The 17,399-nt window shown below is 52.2% G+C and overlaps 1 protein-coding gene across 3 annotated transcripts in view; it reads left to right on the forward strand.

Annotated features, from left to right (window-relative positions):
• Positions 1-17,399, forward strand: part of Phactr3 (phosphatase and actin regulator 3) — a 219,114-nt gene that overhangs the window by 136,754 nt on the left and 64,961 nt on the right. For all 3 annotated transcript variants that reach the window (NM_001434389.1, NM_001434390.1, NM_214459.4), the window contains 3 exon segments: positions 1,080-1,241; positions 6,218-6,295; positions 15,129-15,311. In NM_001434389.1, coding sequence (NP_001421318.1) covers positions 1,080-1,241; positions 6,218-6,295; positions 15,129-15,311 — 423 coding nt within the window.

A 17,399-nucleotide genomic window follows, 5' to 3' on the forward strand; every position in this document is an offset into this window, starting at 1 on the left:
CTTCCTTCTCTCAAATTCACAGAAGGAACCCAAGACAATATGTTATTGGGTCCTTGACTCGTGGGACCTGCTGCTCCCTTGCATCCCTCTGCTTTAAGTAAAGCTCCCTCACTACTTTTGCAAATACCAGTTGGCTTTCATGTCAGGTCCTTGAATAGGAGACCAAGAGTCTAGGAACACCTTGCCCAGACCCTGAGCGCAGGAAACAGGCTAACCTGCAGGATGCTGTCTCTAGCATGACACACTGCGCTGCCTGGAGCTTCTTGGAACAGCTAATGTACACCCTCCACTGCGTGCACTTGTCTTAAGTCACCAGCCAGGAGGGACCAAGAGCAAAGATTCTTCCCTTCATCTATTCATGGCTCAGGTTTGTTCTGCAGCTGTTCCCTGTGGTGATCTGACGGGCAGAACTGGGTGTGGTCTGCAGCTGGGCCTGGTCTGTGCTCCGCTCTGGGGTGGCTGATGACTAGGAGAAGGAGATTGGGGGGACTTTGTGGTTCCTTGATGCCTGTGTGCACAGTGCTTAAGCCAAGGGCTCAGGCCAGTCTCTGCTGGAACAGAGTAAAAACTTCCTGGGGGGGGGGAGGGGTGATTCTTATCAGAGTACATTAACATCCAATGTCTGCATTTAATCCACAGTCCACACGAGGCATGCCTCTCAGGATAGCTATGGGTACAGCCCAACACTTAGATGACAATATTTGGCCATCCCTTGCTAAGGTAGAGGAACGCTGGAAAGGAACGCAGCATGGGCAGTAGGCAGAGCATGGGCAGTAGGCAGAGCATGGGCAGTAGGCAGAGCATGTACAAAGGTCCTGTGGCAGAGGGGAGCTAGTTCATCATGCAATCAGCCAGCCTTTAGACCACCATGGTGAGGAGGTGGGAAAGGCAAGTGATCAACTGCACAGATAAGCTGCCTCCTGTGTGTATTCTGTCAGAAGGAAGCCCAGGGAGGGACTACAGCCTTGACAATTCCCTAAGCTGTATGCATTAAGAGGTCCCTTAAGGTAAGATGGTCACCTAGGTCCCCAGGAGCCTGAAATCATCCCATGAGACCCTTCCCTGTTCTCACTTTGCAGATGAGATGGACCAAACTCCCCCAGCACGCTCCGAGCCTCTGGTCTCAGGGATTCGAACTCCCCCTGTGCGGAGGAACAGCAAGCTGGCCACGCTGGGCAGGATCTTCAAACCCTGGAAATGGAGGAAAAAGAAAAACGAGAAGCTGAAGCAGACAACGTCAGGTGAGGCCCCAGTGAGATGAGAGTGGCACGGGCAGGGGTCCCCACACCACACAACACATCACACAACACTCCACACAATGTCACACAACACAGCACATAACACGCCACACAACACTCCACACAACACATCATACAACACGGCACACAACACGGCACACAAAACATCACACAACACAGCACACAACACTCCACACAACACTCCACACAATACATCACACAACACAGCACACAACACACCACACAACACGCCACACAACACGCCACACAGCACATCACACAACACAGCACACAACACGCCACACAACACGCCACACAACACTCCACACAACACATCATACAACACGGCATACAACACGCCACACAGCACATCACACAACACAGCACACAACACTCCACACAACACTCCACACAACATATCACACAACACAGCACACAACACAGCACACAACACACCACACAACACGCCACACAACACTCCACACAACACATCATACAACACGGCACACAACACTCCACACAACACTCCACACAATACATCACACAACACAGCACACAACACACCACACAACACGCCACACAACACGCCACACAGCACATCACACAACACAGCACACAACACGCCACACAACACGCCACACAACACTCCACACAACACATCATACAACACGGCATACAACACGCCACACAGCACATCACACAACACAGCACACAACACTCCACACAACACTCCACACAACATATCACACAACACAGCACACAACACAGCACACAACACACCACACAACACGCCACACAACACTCCACACAACACATCATACAACACGGCACACAACACGCCACACAGCACATCACACAACACAGCACACAACACTCCACACAACACATCACACAACACAGCACACAACACAGAACACAACACACCACACAACACGCCACACAACACTCCACACAACACATCATACAACACGGCACACAACACGCCACACAGCACATCACACAACACAGCACACAACACTCCACACAACACTCCACACAACACATCACACAACACAGCACACAACACAGCACACAACACAGCACACAACACTCCACACAACACCTCACACAACACAGCACACAACACAGCACACAACACAGCACACAACACGCCACACAACACTTCACATAACACATCATACAACACTCCACACAACACATCACACAACACATCACACAACATGGCACACAACACAGCACACAACACGCCACACAACACAGCACACAACATGGCACACACCATGTTACACAACATGGCAAACAACATGACACACAACATGCCACACGTATGTGCATGTGCGTGTGTGTGCGTGTGGGTGTGTGTGTTTGTGGATTCGTGTACCATGCTGTGCCTGGTGCCTGCAGATGTCAGAGAAGGGGATCATATCCCCAGTAACTAGAGCTACAAACAGTTGTCAGCTGCCAAAGTGGGCGCTGAAAACCAATCCCAGGTCCTCTGGAAGAACAGCAGTGCTCTTAGCGGTTGAGCCATCTCTCCAGCCTCGAGGACTGCTATTCTTGCTCACACATCACACACTGCAGAAGTCCTCAGCTCACCAGTGACTGAGCCATGGCCATGACCCTCCCATTCAGACCAAGCAGGGGCCTGGTTATGGTGCTCCCTGCTCTTAGGATCCGCCTGTGGTATTAAGGGTCATGGTGCGTCCCCCCACCACCTCCCACCCAAGGATCCAGAGGTTCCCCACTCACTTGTACTGCAGCCTTATACCCAGCTGGTCCTGGCTCAGTGGGAAGTGGGGTTGCACCGTGTTGTCTAATTGCCTCTGCCTCACCAGCATCGACCATATAAACTACACCCCAAAGCTGCACTGTGGCATGGAGTCCATGATGGAATGGCCAAATGAGAGGCCACAGCATCACGTGCGCTGAGCAGGGAACCCCCTTCTTTGAGGGAGAAAAATGATTCAGAGAGGAGGCTGCTCACCCAGGGCAGGGAGGGTTGGTCTTGAACACTGGCCACCAACCCTGAGCTCTTTCCAAGCTCAGGGACCTGAACCACCAACCCCAGAAGCCAGGAAGCCTGGGCCTCAAGGCCCTCCCCCTGAGCCCCTTGCCTATTAGCTGCAGCTGTAAGCAATTAGTGAGGTTGCTGTACATGTGGAGTTAGTCCCAGCCCCCAGGGACATGCCTGGCAAGTGCCTGTCTCAAGCCATTGCCTCTGGGGTCCCAGGGGCCCAAGCTTCCTGCTCAGCTCTGAAGAGCCACGTGCCTGGCGCTGGGAGGATGGTGGAGACAAAAGCCCAGGCACTCACTTGCACCCAGCCTGGGGGAGGGGCAAAGGACGCCAGCAGCAGAGGGCTCAGCATTCACTCTTGTGTATGCAACTTACCAAATTATTTTAATCACTCAAGAAGTTGACTGACAAATTATTCTTGACAAGAATGAAAACAGGATGAACTGTTTAAGAATTCCCCAGTATCTCAAGTGTGCCAGGCAGGAAGTAGATAGAAAACCATGCTCCATCCCCAGGGTCCTGCAGAGGGCAACAGTGCACAGGAAGCCAGGGGCTGGGGCAGGTGACCTCTACCTTTAGGTGCATGGAATAGGAAAATGGACAAGATGGCATGAGTGGCTCTGGGCCCCAAGGTTCTGCAGCACTGATCCTGGCTGGAGTTGTCAGCAGCTCTGGGGACTCTGGAAGGGCTCGAAGACCCTCAGGGTGACACCTTGGGTTCCTAACTTAGGCATTTGGAAATTGGTAAACAGCACTGGAATCCCACAGCCTCCCCTCCTCCCTCAGCCTGCCTCCCCTTCCCCTCAGCCTGTCTCTCCCTCCCACCTCAGCCCGCCTCCCCTTCCCCATCAGCCTACTTCCCCTCCCCACTCAGTCTGTCTCCCCCCTCACCTCTCAGCCTGCCTCCCCCTCCCCCTCAGCCTGTCTCTCCCTCCCACCTCTCAGCCTGCCTCTCCCTCCCACCTCAGCCTGTCTCTCCCTCCCCCCTCTCAGCCTGCCTCCCCCTCCCCCTCAGCCTGTCTCTCCCTCCCACCTCTCAGTCTGCCTCCCCCTCCCCCTCAGCCTGTCTCTCCCTCCCACCTCTCAGTCTGCCTCCCCCTCCCCCTCAGCCTGCCTCTCCCTCACCTCTCAGTCTGCCTCCCCCTCCCCCTCAGCCTGTCTCTCCCTCCCACCTCTCAGTCTGCCTCCCCCTCCCCCTCAGCCTGTCTCTCCCTCACCTCTCAGTCTGCCTCCCCCTTCCCGTCAGCCTGTCTCTGCTGCGGGTTTCAACATGTCTAGTCCTGACATTAAGATGACATAAAGCAGAGATTTTTAAGCTTTAAAGAGCAAACGGGTCTCCTGCCTTTAGCTGACTTTGGGTCATCAGTCAGACCTGAGGCTGAGCAGGCCATGTCCTATGTTTCAGCCTGCCCAGAGATGATCAAAGGAGGATTAACCTGAATGCCTCAGACCCTCTCCCCTTCTCTCCCCACAAGACTGTCTTCTCCCTCCCCCCAAGACCAATCCCCCCCATCTAGCCTGTCCTCCAATCCACCCTCATTGTCCCCTCCTCCACCCCATGCTACTTGGAAATCAGTTTGGAAGTTGAGGCTACAGAAAGGAACTTGGCTGAAAGTTATCTTGGTCCGGAAGCATCCTGTATCCCTGTCTGTCTTTCATGCAGGTGACCCCAATAGGTTCCCTTCCCTGGTTCTGTTCCACACTTCCACCTGACATATTTGTCCTCTCTGCCACCCAGGTCTGTTGGTCACAAGTAGAGACCAGACCTGTCCTGCTCAAAGCTCTGCCAATACTCAGTACACACAGTAGGTGCTTAGTCAATGTGAGATTGGGTTTAAAGTGTGGAAGGCCTTATCATCCCAGCCCCTGCAAGGATGGGGACAGATGGGGTTTTCCTCCAGGTACTCCCCGAGTCAGGACATGGCTTGACATCCACGCTCAGGAACACTTTAGAACACACCGTTGGCATTGTCAGCCCTTGTGGGCTTGTGTCCCATTGTGAGCCCTTGTGTCCGAGCTCTGACAGGTGGGCCAGCTGAGTTCTTAACCACCTGTCAGAGTGTTCCACACAACCAGTGGCTTTGGGACCCCACTCACCAGCAGGCTCTACCCTGGGCTCTTAAAGCGAGTATCAAGATCTGAGAAGCTGCTTTTGGGTTTTGTATTTGAGGTTCATCTGTGGACACAGGAAAGGTGTGTGTGTGTGTGTGTGTGTGTGTGTGTGTGTGTGTGTGTGCGCGCGCGCGTGCGCATGCACATGCACATGCTCCTGGTTGGTAGAATCTGGAGGAGAAGGTGGGTGAGGCTTCAGTGCTGGTGGCTTTGGCCTTGGGGTGGGAGGCCACAAGGAGAATTATTTCAGGATAAGAAAGGAAAGAATTTGCAAGCTATGTTTCATCTTCTGTCCCTCTGGCTGTGGGTCATTGGTTGGACCTGAGTCAGGGCAGGTCTGTCCTGTGTCCTAGCATGCCTTCTGGGAACACCCCAGGAACAGTCAGAAGAGGGTTAACCAGAGTGCCTCTGGTGGTGGGTCCTTTGAATGCTCTTATTCTGGGTTGGCTGGAAGATGTTTGCTGAGGAGAGATGTGCTGTCAGTGAAAGCTAGCACTAGGAAAAGAAGCGTACCCTGAGCTCTGGGGTTGCAATGAGGGTGCTTCCTCATCTGTCACAGAGGGGTAGAGGTGAACATGATCAAGGAGCCGGAGTCAAGGAAGGTGTCACGAATGTTCATTGCAGAAGTGATCTCTCAAACACGGTCCTGAAGCCGCTTTCCTATGGCCAGAGTCTTGGACAATGCTTAGCAGATCACTTAGGTAGAAAAGGCTCTGGCAGTGGACAGGTCCCCAGCCTCAGACATCTGCTATCTCCCTGTCTCTTCCTGTTCACCCAAGCGCGCGTGACAGTGGTGCAATGGACCTGGGCTGCTTTGGGCTGTGACTTAATTAGGTGCTTCTGTATCCTGCAGCACTGGAGAAGAAGATGGCCGGTAGGCAAGGCCGGGAGGAGCTGATCAAGCAGGGGCTGCTGGAGATGATGGAGCAAGGTAAGAGGGTCCCTGGGAGGGTGGCAGACCTGAGTGAAGCCCACGGGGACTGTGACATGAGGCCCATGGTGGACCCTATCAAGTTCGATGGCTTCCAAAACTCAAGAAATTCATTAGAGGAAGGAAGGGACGTCCTGTGGTAGAGGTCTGTTCTCCAGGGTAGCCTCCAGGGGTAGACCAATGGCCTCAGTCAGGAGCTGAGGTAGCAGAGCCCCCCTCCTCCATGGCCATGTCTAGTGACCATCCAGCAGGGCACGGGTGGAAGGAGCTCCTCAGTTTGTTGTCTGTCTCTAAGTGGCAGCCATGACTTTTAATTTAAGTGCAAGTTTCCTTTATGCTCACACATTAGATCCTCAGTTTGAACAAATGGTGGCCGTACCTGTGACAGTCACGTGGCTGACATCTCTGACTGGCTAACATTTGTGACAGTCAGGCAGGGCGAGGCTTTCCACATACCTTACCTTTGAGTGCCAATGTCGCCCCCTGTTTGCAGACATGAATGTGGGATCCACCCACAGCTGTAGCACTCAAGGAGAAGCCCCATGCAAACATGGGTCTCCCAGTGTTGCAGGTTCCAGCCAAACTGTGTTACAGAACCATGTCTGTGTGCTCAAGTTGGTCAACGTCCTCAGCACAGGTAAAGGAAACCACCACACTTAAGTCCAGAATTCTCTCGCCATCTTGGGATCCCGTCAGATCCTGACCCTTGCCCTCTATACTTTGTGACTCTCTGGGTCTATAATTCTTGGCTGGTGGTGGTAGTGGGGGAAGCTCACAGTCCCTTCTTCTTCTAAAATCTCTCTGGGCCCTCCTTAGCGAGGAGATCTGCAGTGCTTGTGTGTGTGCATCAAACTCCTGTCTCCCCTTTCGCTGGTGTCTGTGATTTGGCCCAACGACCAGGAAAGGGAACCCAGGAAATGAGTCTTTTCTGATGTGGCTGAAGCCCACAGCCCAACTGTGGCCTAACTCCTCATGTTACCTCCCTTCCTGAGTTTTGGCATCCATTACTGTGATGATACTAGGTTCAGGGGGCAACCAGCCATGGTGAGTGTTTATGCCTTCAGCGCTGTGTGTCACATATAAGAAACCCCTGCCCCATGGCCCCATGGCCCATGGCCTGAAGGTGTTGCATGCTCCACTCTGACTCCTCAGGGGTTGGGAGAATGTCACTGCTGAGCGGGAATGTGAAGTGGTTTTAATTTGGAATGGGTCCTCAAAGTACCCAGAGTTGTGTGTGTGTGAGACGCACATGCATGTCTCTGCACATGCTCAAATGTCGGAGGTTGGCTTTCGGCACCTTGCCCCCTCAGCCTTTTATGAGACAGAGTCTCTCGTGGATTCAGCTGGGCTGGCTGGACAGCGAGCGCCATAGATTCCCCTCATCTCTGCCTCCCTGATGCACTGTGCCCATCTCTTTGTGAGGATCTGGGCTGGCAGGACAGGACCTTCATCGACAATTCTGTGTCTGCAGCCCCAGGTTTTTCCATTTAGATCTTGGGTAGGGGAAATAAAAACAACTGTGTACCTTTAAAATGTTATATTCGATGAATAAAGGGGAGGAAGTGACAGTGGAAGTTTGGTTTTGGCCAACCACAAGGTTCTAGTTTGAATAGTGGAGAAACGAAACTTCTAGGAGGAATGCCATGGGCCTTACTAAACCCCATGTGTGTGTCAGGCGGGTGAAGTCAGACCAGAGTCCTTTGTGCGTGCACAGCTACAGCCAGGCCAGTGGGACTTCAAAGCCATATCACAGACCTCCCAGCTTACAGAGGAACGGAGGCTTAGGAGGAAGCGAGCTAACCTTCCTATCCTATTTTAGGACTTGGAGTTGCGTTTGCCTTTCATTACTATAATGCAATACCAGAGGCAGGATAGCTTTATAAAGAAAAGAGGTCTGTTTAGCTCACAGTTTGGAGATTCCAGGGTGTGGTCCTAGAATGCTCACTTCTGACAGTGGCTTTTGTTATGGATCGGAGATGACATGACTGTAGAGTCAGGTGTCTGAACACGGTGTCAAGGGGCGGGGAGGGGACTTACACAGCAGGTAATATTTTGGAAAGTGGGTCATTTAGGTGTGGGTCCTAAGGTGTATAGCTTAGTCCGGCTTCTAGCCAGGTCTCTCTGTTTGTTGACCCTCAAAGGTGGAAGCAAGCCATCTCAAACCTCCAGAGCAATCAACACACACCCATGCCTTTCCTAACATGATGAACGGTAACTCAGATAATCTGTTCCCATAAAGAGTTTCTCACTGGGTATTTGGTTGTGGTGATAAGTCCCTAAAACAGCCTTCTTGCCAGCAGAGTGCCAAGGTAGCACACAACATTTGTGAGCCAGTGCTAAGTGTCTAAAACTGTGCATGAGCAAATCTGCCTCAGTCTCAGGGTTTCTCCTAGGCTCCATTCACATGGCCTCACAGAACCTCCCAACCACTTCCCAGTCACCTACTATTGGGTTAAGTTTCTATCTTCAAAATGCCATTAACCTATCACTTTAGGACTTAAATTCCTGCCAGTGTTTCGGGGGGACAGCTGATCACAGGGGGCATGAAATATGCTGTGGTCACCCACCTCTGCTCGTCTGAGGCAGAAACAGCCGCAGAGAAACACACACTGAGCAGGCATGACTGTGTGCCAAGAAGCTTCATTTATGGGTGCAAAGATTTGAATTTTCAATCTTTTTCATGAATCACGAACTATTATCTTTCTCTTGGTTTCCTTCCCAACCATTTAAAGATATGAGATCCATTCTTAGTTCAGGGACATGGAAACAGGTGGAAGACTGGCTTCGGCCCAGCTGCCGCCCACACTCCACCCTTTCAATCTTGCAGAGGGACTGGGCCAGGGACTAGAATGGCCCAAATCAGTCTCCAATCTAGATAGCTGAACCTTCAGGTACTAACAGATGCTGCAAATGACTATGGCGTACCCACGAGGTACCAGGGTCTGGATCAGTTGACAGATACACCAGCTACTGAGACACGGTCCTCCCCCAACACAGATCCTGTGGGACACAGGCATTAGGGGGGCCCTACAAATGCAAATCATAATGACTGAATCAAGAATGGTAAGGAAGGACACACATGGGGCACTTGGAGACCACGTCATAGGGGATGAGTGACAGGAGGTCTGAGGGATGTTGCTTATGAGTTAGGGGCCAGGTTGGTTTTGCATTTAGTTGCACAGGAGTACATGAGAGGTAATTTTGTCCCGCACTGAACATGGAATCCAGGAGATGACTCCTGCGTGCAGGGCTAGCGATCTGCGCCCCCCTGGGCCACACCTGGGCACGTTCAGGAGTTCTCTGCTGTCAGCAGTGCTTAAATTAAACGCTCTAGGGGCCATGCACTGATAAGCCTCCCCAGCCAACTATACCTTTTTACAGAGAAGAAGGTGGGGAAGTACCTGGTCATACATGTTGGAGACGGAGTCACTAGGTAACTCCAGGAGCAGTGAGTACCAGGCCCCAGGGTGCAGGGGGCTCAAGGAAGGGACCAGAAGGCAGGGGGTTGGAGGGCAGCAAGGGAGATAAGGGGCTTGGATGCAAATGCCCTTTTCTTCCCTCTTGCATGTATGCATGTACCAGGGCTGGACTGACAGGGACATAGCCAGGCTGTCCCAGGGAGAGGACCTGGGAATCTTCAGGGAACTAGTCCTTGCCTGTGAGCAAAACCAGGTGTCTCAGGCTGCAGGGACAAGGGCCACAGGTTTAGCTCTGAAGGTGGGGCACTTTCTCCCCAGGACTCCCACGGGGCAGAATCTTTTGCATTGTTTTAAATGTGCCTCATGAAATACTTGTAAAGGCTGGTGCAGCCCACTGGGTGAAGTGCTGACCCTTCCAAAGCAGCAGTGACCCAGGACTCTGACAGCGCTTAACTGCTGCACTTTCCCAGGTCAGGAGCTCAGAAGACCAGCAGGGATCAGTGTGAGACCGACCGCTGAGGGGATCACGGCACCTCGTCTTTCCCCGTAATGGCTGTGGGTGTGGGGATAGGGGTGGGGACAGCTTTTCTGTCTGCAGGTTATGGATTCTGGCTCAGCTGCACCTTCTCCCAGGCTAGTGGGAGCAACATGCGGCCGTGGGTGCCCCCTTGTGGTCAACTGCTCTCACAGAGCCTGTCACACTGAGGCCAGACTTTATTGCCAAGGCAACTCAGGAGCCACGAAAAGAGAGGGAGGGAAAACCTGACCACGATGTCCCCAGACACACCCAGAAGCCTTAGTAGAAACAAGGACTCAATGCTCAGTAATGAAATCTGCCGTCTTCTTGGAAAGCCATGCACCTCACACTCATACCTGCAAGTGAACATAAGTGCACACTCTCCCTGGAGCTTGCCTCTGAAAGTCAGGCAGACAGAGCACTCGGCCTCAGAACAGAGCTGGTAGGAGAGACCCTGTAGGCAGCCAGGAGTGTGAGCTGTGCTCCAAGGTTAACAAATACACATCATGAGTCCCCTGGCTCTGTCCCTTGCGTCTCTGCCATGCCGTGCTAGCATCCCTCACATGGGCTGGCAGTATGCTGGGATCTTGTTGGCAGCACTGTCAGACAACTGCTATGAGGAGAGGTGACCTTTTCCCACTCTGCTCCCTTCATGTCTGGGACTGTCTCCAATAACCTCCTTGATTAGGAACGGGGTCCTGTGCATTTCTGGTGCAGACACTCCTCATTCTTTGAATGGCTTCCTTCCCTCAGCCTGCACCCATGGACTTGATGTTTTCTTCAATGACCTAAGGACTCTCATATCCTGGCACTGGGTGTTTTATAAGAGACATATTACATTAGTGCTGTGCTCATTGACACGGGTGTCAGGAGGCTCTCAGGGGAGCGAACACAGGGGAAGTCTGCCTGGTCTCCGTGTGTTTGCACGCACATTCCCTGGCATGCACACATGTGCTCCCACTGTGAACATGCATGTACGTGTTTCTGTGGACGTCTGTGTTTCTGTGGATGTCTGTGTTAGGTCCCTTTCATAGAGGTTCACGTATAAAACGTGCACAGCTCTATGTTCCCCCTGCAGTTCTAAGAGGAGAAGAGCAATGACAGAGACAAGGGTTGGCCTGAGGAGGCAGCTGACCCTGTGACAGTGGATGGGGCATGAGCCCCACCCCCCACACTGCCCCGCCCCACCCAGCGTTTCTTAGCAACAGGCCCTGCCACCAGGACTATTTTGGGAACGGTAGCTTCTTTCTGAGTGTGTTTATGGACAGGAGCTCTGTGCACAGCACAGGAATGGACTGCAGGACTGATGAGCTATGGGCACCGGTGCAGGCCTTGCAGGGCTGCAGTGGTGGAGGCACTGGGGGGTCCCTGGGCCTTTCCGGGGCAGGTTTGCTATAGTGAGGATGATGAAGTATGGTTGTAAATCACAGCAGACGTGGGTCATTTCTCAGGCTTGAGCTCACCTTAGCAGTGAACAGCGACCCCAGTCCCCACCCCACAGGGCAGTGAGGGGCTCAGAGTGGCAGGATCCACATCACGTTCGCCTGTCTCTGTCACAGCGTCCACCCTAGTGGTGGTAACAGAATCTCTTAACAGGCCAGGTTCATCAACCTGTCCTCAGTTAGGCTAGTTCAAGTGACAAATGAATAGAGAAAAACAGATTTATTCAGCAGGGAGAACAGAGACTCCCAGTGAGTCCTCAAGTCATGATGTGAAGTTTAGGTTTAAACAAAAGGCAGAAGCAGACATGGCAAAGCCACCAGGGTGTGGCCGAGCCGGGCCACCGTTGTCTCTCCAGCGAGGTAGTTTCCAGTGCAGCTGGTACAGGCTTCAGCCACCTCCTCCTCCCAGCATGAGATCCCTGGGAGAATTCCAATTCCTTAGGGACCTTTGTCAGCCAAATGGAGGGATCGAGTTTCTCTTTCAAACCTCCATTCCTGACTGGATAGTGAATGTCTGTCTGTCCAACTGTCTCACCACGCAGCCACAGTGAGCACACCTGCCACAGACAACACATATGAACACAGAGCACACATGCACAGTGAAAGCACATGTGCACTCGGTAGGATGTATCTGAACACATATACACATGTGCACACATACATACACAGGACCACACACACCACATCCTGCCTTGTTGTTACTTACCACATAGAAGCTAGTCGGACTTATCAGTATTCGGATTCCAGAGAGCCTCACGATGCCCCGGTCATGATCAACATCATGTCATGTGATCCCTCCAGAGTAATGACATATTCACACTGCCTGAGGGGACCTGGCAACATTGACTGTCACAGAGGTGTGTCAAGAACAAGTAAGCCAGTCACAGGGGAACTAAAAACACAGTCTTGAGCTTGGTGACATCTGATCCTATATCCTTGGCTGTTCTGGGTCTGTCGCTGGCTCAGGGATGGCTTGGCAGTGAGAGCCAGAAGCCAGATGTGGTCCAGAGCCAGCTTCCCTCTGATCCTGGGTTCTGTGAGATGAAACCTCAGAGCAGGCCAAGTGGCTAGCAGTGCTTGGTCATTGTGTGGTGGCAGTTCATGGTCACTGTGTGGCTGGCAATGAGCGGTCACCGTGTAGACCAGTAATGTGTGGTCACCGTGTGGATCAGCACTGTATGGTACTGTGTGGACCAGCAATGTGAGGTTACTGTGTGGACCAGTAGTATAGTAGTGTGTGGTACTGTGTGTGTGTGTGTGTGTGTGTGTGTGTGTGTGTGTGTGTGTGTGTGTGTATGTGTGCGTGTTCACCATGTGGACCAGCAGTGTGTAATCATTGTGAGGCTAGCAGTGTGTGGTCACCCTGGAATTTCTGCTGCTGGATCTGTCTCTGGACGAGGCAGCTGGACTTGCCAGAACTTCTGGGCAGGGGCTATGGCCCAAAGAGGAGCTCACCTCAGACATAGATGTCGAGATCTCTAGTGAGGCTGGCCTTTCAGCTCTTCCCCTGTGGAGGTGCGGTACCCTGATGGGAGATGGTAAGCAGGAAATCAATGTCAGATCTTCTGAGAGATGACAGAAGGAAGATGACACAGGGGTGGGGCCAGATGTGTTGGTTTTCTCTTTACAAACCACACCAGCAGCAAGGATTCCTGGTGCCTGCACCTCACACACCCTATACTACAGTATATTTCTCACCGTGGTTCCAGGGAGCCTGTGGTAACACTGGTTCCACACTGTAGACAAGAAAACTAAAATTCCGATGGGTGGCAGTGGGTGGGATGTGTTTAGGGAGGTGGTGGGCTTCTGTCTTGGTGGGGATCAAACGATCAATCTTGGGGACTCCAGTGCAGTAGGTGGGTGGCTAGATTGGCCAGCAAAAGGGGGTTTTGACCCTGAAATAAATTGATCCTTTTCCCCCATAGAGAGGCAGCATGGGAGGCTGCAGCCAAGAGAGCAATCTAGTGTGTCCAGGGCTGAGAAACCTCTGCAGACGGCACTGTGCACTCCATCCTGTCTCTGTAAACCGGGGACCAAGGGCTTCACATGGGAGAACACGTGTGCCCTCCGTCAGAGTGGGCTAAGCATCTCAGAAGGGATCAGCCTCCCTTGGAGCTAGCTGCCCTGCTGGAGTAGTGATTTTGTCACTAGGCACTGGGGGCCCAGAAACATACTACCTCAGCTTCCCTGTGTTCCAGAAGAAATTAGGTAGATATTCCAGACGACAGTGGCAAAGGGATACTGATTTATTTAAGTGGGGAGAGAGTTCAGTTGGTAAAGCATTGGCTATGCCAACAGAGGAGTGTGATTTTGATTCCAGGACCCGAGTAAAAGAGCTAGGTGTGGTGGCCATCCTGTGAGCCCAACACAGGGGAGGCAAAGGCTGCTGGGCCTCTGGCACTCACTGGCTGGTCAGCCCAAGCTCTCAGGTAAGTTTCAGGTTTATAGTTTGGCCAAAACTAGAAAGTTTTCTGTTCTCTCTGCCATTCCTGTATCTGTGCCATAATTTTATAGGAACGATGAAAGGGAGGCAGGAACCACGCATGAGGTGGCTTACCTATGGGATAAACCACAACAAGGTTACCCTGAGAACAGAGCTTGTCTACTACCACAGCTTTGACCTTTCCCTCCCAGCCTGGTTTCCTGGGAAGTATTTAATCCTATAGTTCCAATTGTTTTAGGGTCCCTGTTTCAATTCTGTCCTCAAAAGGTTGGGGTCTCCTGAGGGTGACAAGTCAAGTCAGGGACAGACCCTCAGATACCTCAGCAGCAGAGCCTCAGGAGAAGGGGCTGGACTTTCCTGAAGCCCTCAGGAAAGGCTCCATGTCCCTCATTCTGGGAAAGCTGCTGTGTGAATTCTCACTCTGCTTCCCCCCATCTTTGGCCTTGATCTTTATTGGGTTTCATGCGCTGTCATAGCCATCTCGGAAGTCTTAGAACATTCGCCGTCTGGGGCAAAGAGCGGCATCTGTCTTAATAAACTCTAGACACATAGGTGACTGACAGACATTTGCTTCTGGGTGAGTGACAGTCAGTGGTGGCACAGAGATGAATGGCTGTAGCCACACGTAGCACCTCGGGGATACCTATAGTAACGATCTGTTGCCAAGTGTCAGAGGGTCCTGGCCCAGCTTCTGAGGTCTGTTGTTAGGAGGGAACAAGGTGGGACACATCGAATTTTGAAGTTCATAAAGGCATGTGGTAAAGGGGTGGGAGTTGGTGGGGGAAACCACCCGTCTTCCACCTGTGCTAAGAGTACAAGGATACACGGGAAGAGTGGACCTTTGGCATGTAGGGTACCAGGATCCTCTGGAAACATAGCTTAGAGAGGACTCCAGCAGAGCTTGGAGTACCACACCAGGCCATCCATGACACCCTTTGTAGGAAGGGCCTCTCAAATGAAAGGAGGGTGCGGAAGGAGGCACAGTCTAGCTGATGCCTGGATTTCTTTACAGATTCTGAGAGTAAGGCATGCAGTCCCAAGGAAGGCTCCCAACCTGCACAGAGTGAGCCGTCCGCTGGCGAGCAGGAGACGCTGACCTCGGAGGGTGTCCAGCCCGGAAGCCCCTCGGCCAGTGGAACAGACCAGGCCTCCCAGGATGAGCTTCTGTCCTCCGATGCCCATCCGGATGACACAGGTACTTGCTGGAGACCAAGCGAGCTGAGCACTCCCAACCAAGGGCTTGGACTATTGCTCCATTGTCATGACTACTGTATTATCTTAGTTCTGCCTCCTCCAGTCCCATGGCTGGTAGACCTGAACGCTTCCTGAAAACTCTTCTCCTGGCTTCTCCCAACTTGGGTGGAGGAGGAGTGAGGGATCTAAAGTGGCCGTGCCCGACCTCTCACCACATGCATCCTGAAGTCAACGAAATGCAGGGGTGTGTTTTAGCTAGCCCCAAATGGGTGTGTCCTGGGGCAGTGCCCTAATTCTGGAGCAGATGACCTCTTTCCCTGAGAGATGCCGGAGCAGCTGTGTGAGATGCTGGTGTGTGGTGGGAGAGCCATGCCGTGCTGTGACCTGAGTGAGGCTCCTCGGTGGCTTAGCCGTTGGGGTCTTCTGTAACATGAGAGAAGTTATAGGGTCAGCATTAGGGTTTTCTAGAGCACATAGGAACTTGGTACCCTGTTCACAAGTAGCCAGTGTTGGAGGAGTGGGGGCTGGGCTGGTGGAGTTTTCTGTTTGTTTGTTTGTGTGTTTTTTTGTTTGTTTTGTTTTAACAAAGTAGGCAGAACTCTTGGTAACAAGAAACAAAGCACACCAGAGCTCAGGCCTCACCCTCCTCCCTGACCAAGCAACACTTTAAGCCATCTTCTGATAGAGCCTGTTCTCTCATCTGTCCTGTGCCTAAACCCATGCTTCACAGTGTGGGGACTAGAGCTTGAACCCCACCTCTCCAGGGTTATTGGGAACCCAGGCTGTGGTGTGAACACTCTGGGCTTCTGTTCCAGGTCCCGTGGGTATCTGTCCCCTGGCCTGTCTCTCTTCAAGCCAGAGCCACTGGGTGGGCGTTCTTTGCCAGCTGCCTCCAGCCTCCCTTCAATGTTAGCAGCTGCTCACGGTTTGCGATCTGCCTCTGCATGGCTGCTCCTCTCCATCTCACTTGACTTGGGGACATAGTGGGCATTTGGAGCCTGAGGAGTTATGGACCCAGGGAGGAAGAGCCTCAGCTCTTTCCCAGTTGTCTCACCTTGAGCTCCAGGCAGCTGACCTCAGAGGGCTGTGGTTGGTAGAGTTCTAATGACTGCGTAGAGCCTGTATTCTGTGGTTACTGCTTCCCAGGTCTGGACTTCACGTTCAAGCAGATGCCGGGTTTCTGCTCCCAGCTTCAACTGGTTGCTCTCAGTTCTTTGTTCCCACTTGGCTCTGAATAACTCCAGGTAATGCCCGTGTCTGACCTCAGGGGCTTTCCAGGTACAGGTCTTCTAGGAGCAGAGTGGATCTGTTGAAACTATCCTGTCTTATGCTGGGTGTGATGATGGTTTGCATATGCTTGGCCCAGGGAGAGGCACTGTTAGAAGGCGTGGCCCTTTTGGAGTAGGTGTGTCACTGTGGGTGTGTGCTATAAGCTAATCCTGGCTGTCTGGAAGCCAGTATTCTGCTAGCAGCCTTCAGATGGAGATGTAGAGCTCTCAGTTCCTCCTGCACCATGCCTTCCTGGATGCCACCATGTTCCCACCTTGATGATAGTGGACCAAACCTCTGAACCTGTAAGCCAGCCCCAATTAAATGTTGTCCTTTGTAAGACTTGAATTGGTCATGGTATCTGTTCACAACAGTAAAACCCTAACAAGACACTGGGACATAGCTGACAATGAGCTCTGGGCTGTGGTCAGTCAGGGTGACGCCTGGCTCATATGTGTGTCTGAGAGATGTAGATGTCTCCTTTCCCTGGCTGAGCAGATGCAGCTTCCCCACATGGGTTCTGTATGTTTGTGTGTGTGGTATGCTTGCATATGTGTGTGATGTGTATGTGTGTGTTTGTATATGTGTATGGTGTGCTTTCTGTGTGTGGTGTGATTGCGTGTGTGTGTGTGTGTATGTGTTTGTATGTTTGCATATATCTGTGTTTACGTGGGTGTGAAGTGTGTGATTTTGTGTGTGGTGTTTGTGTGTGTGGTGTGTTTACTTGTGTGTAGTGTGTTTGTGTGTGTATATGTGTATGGTATGTTTGTGTGTATATGGTGTGTATATGTATGTGTGGTGTGTTTTCTGTGTATGGTGT

The sequence above is a fragment of the Rattus norvegicus genome, chromosome 3 (assembly GCF_021556685.1).
Source record: "Rattus norvegicus strain SHRSP/BbbUtx chromosome 3, alternate assembly SHRSP_T2T, whole genome shotgun sequence".
Lineage (NCBI taxonomy): Eukaryota > Metazoa > Chordata > Mammalia > Rodentia > Muridae > Rattus > Rattus norvegicus.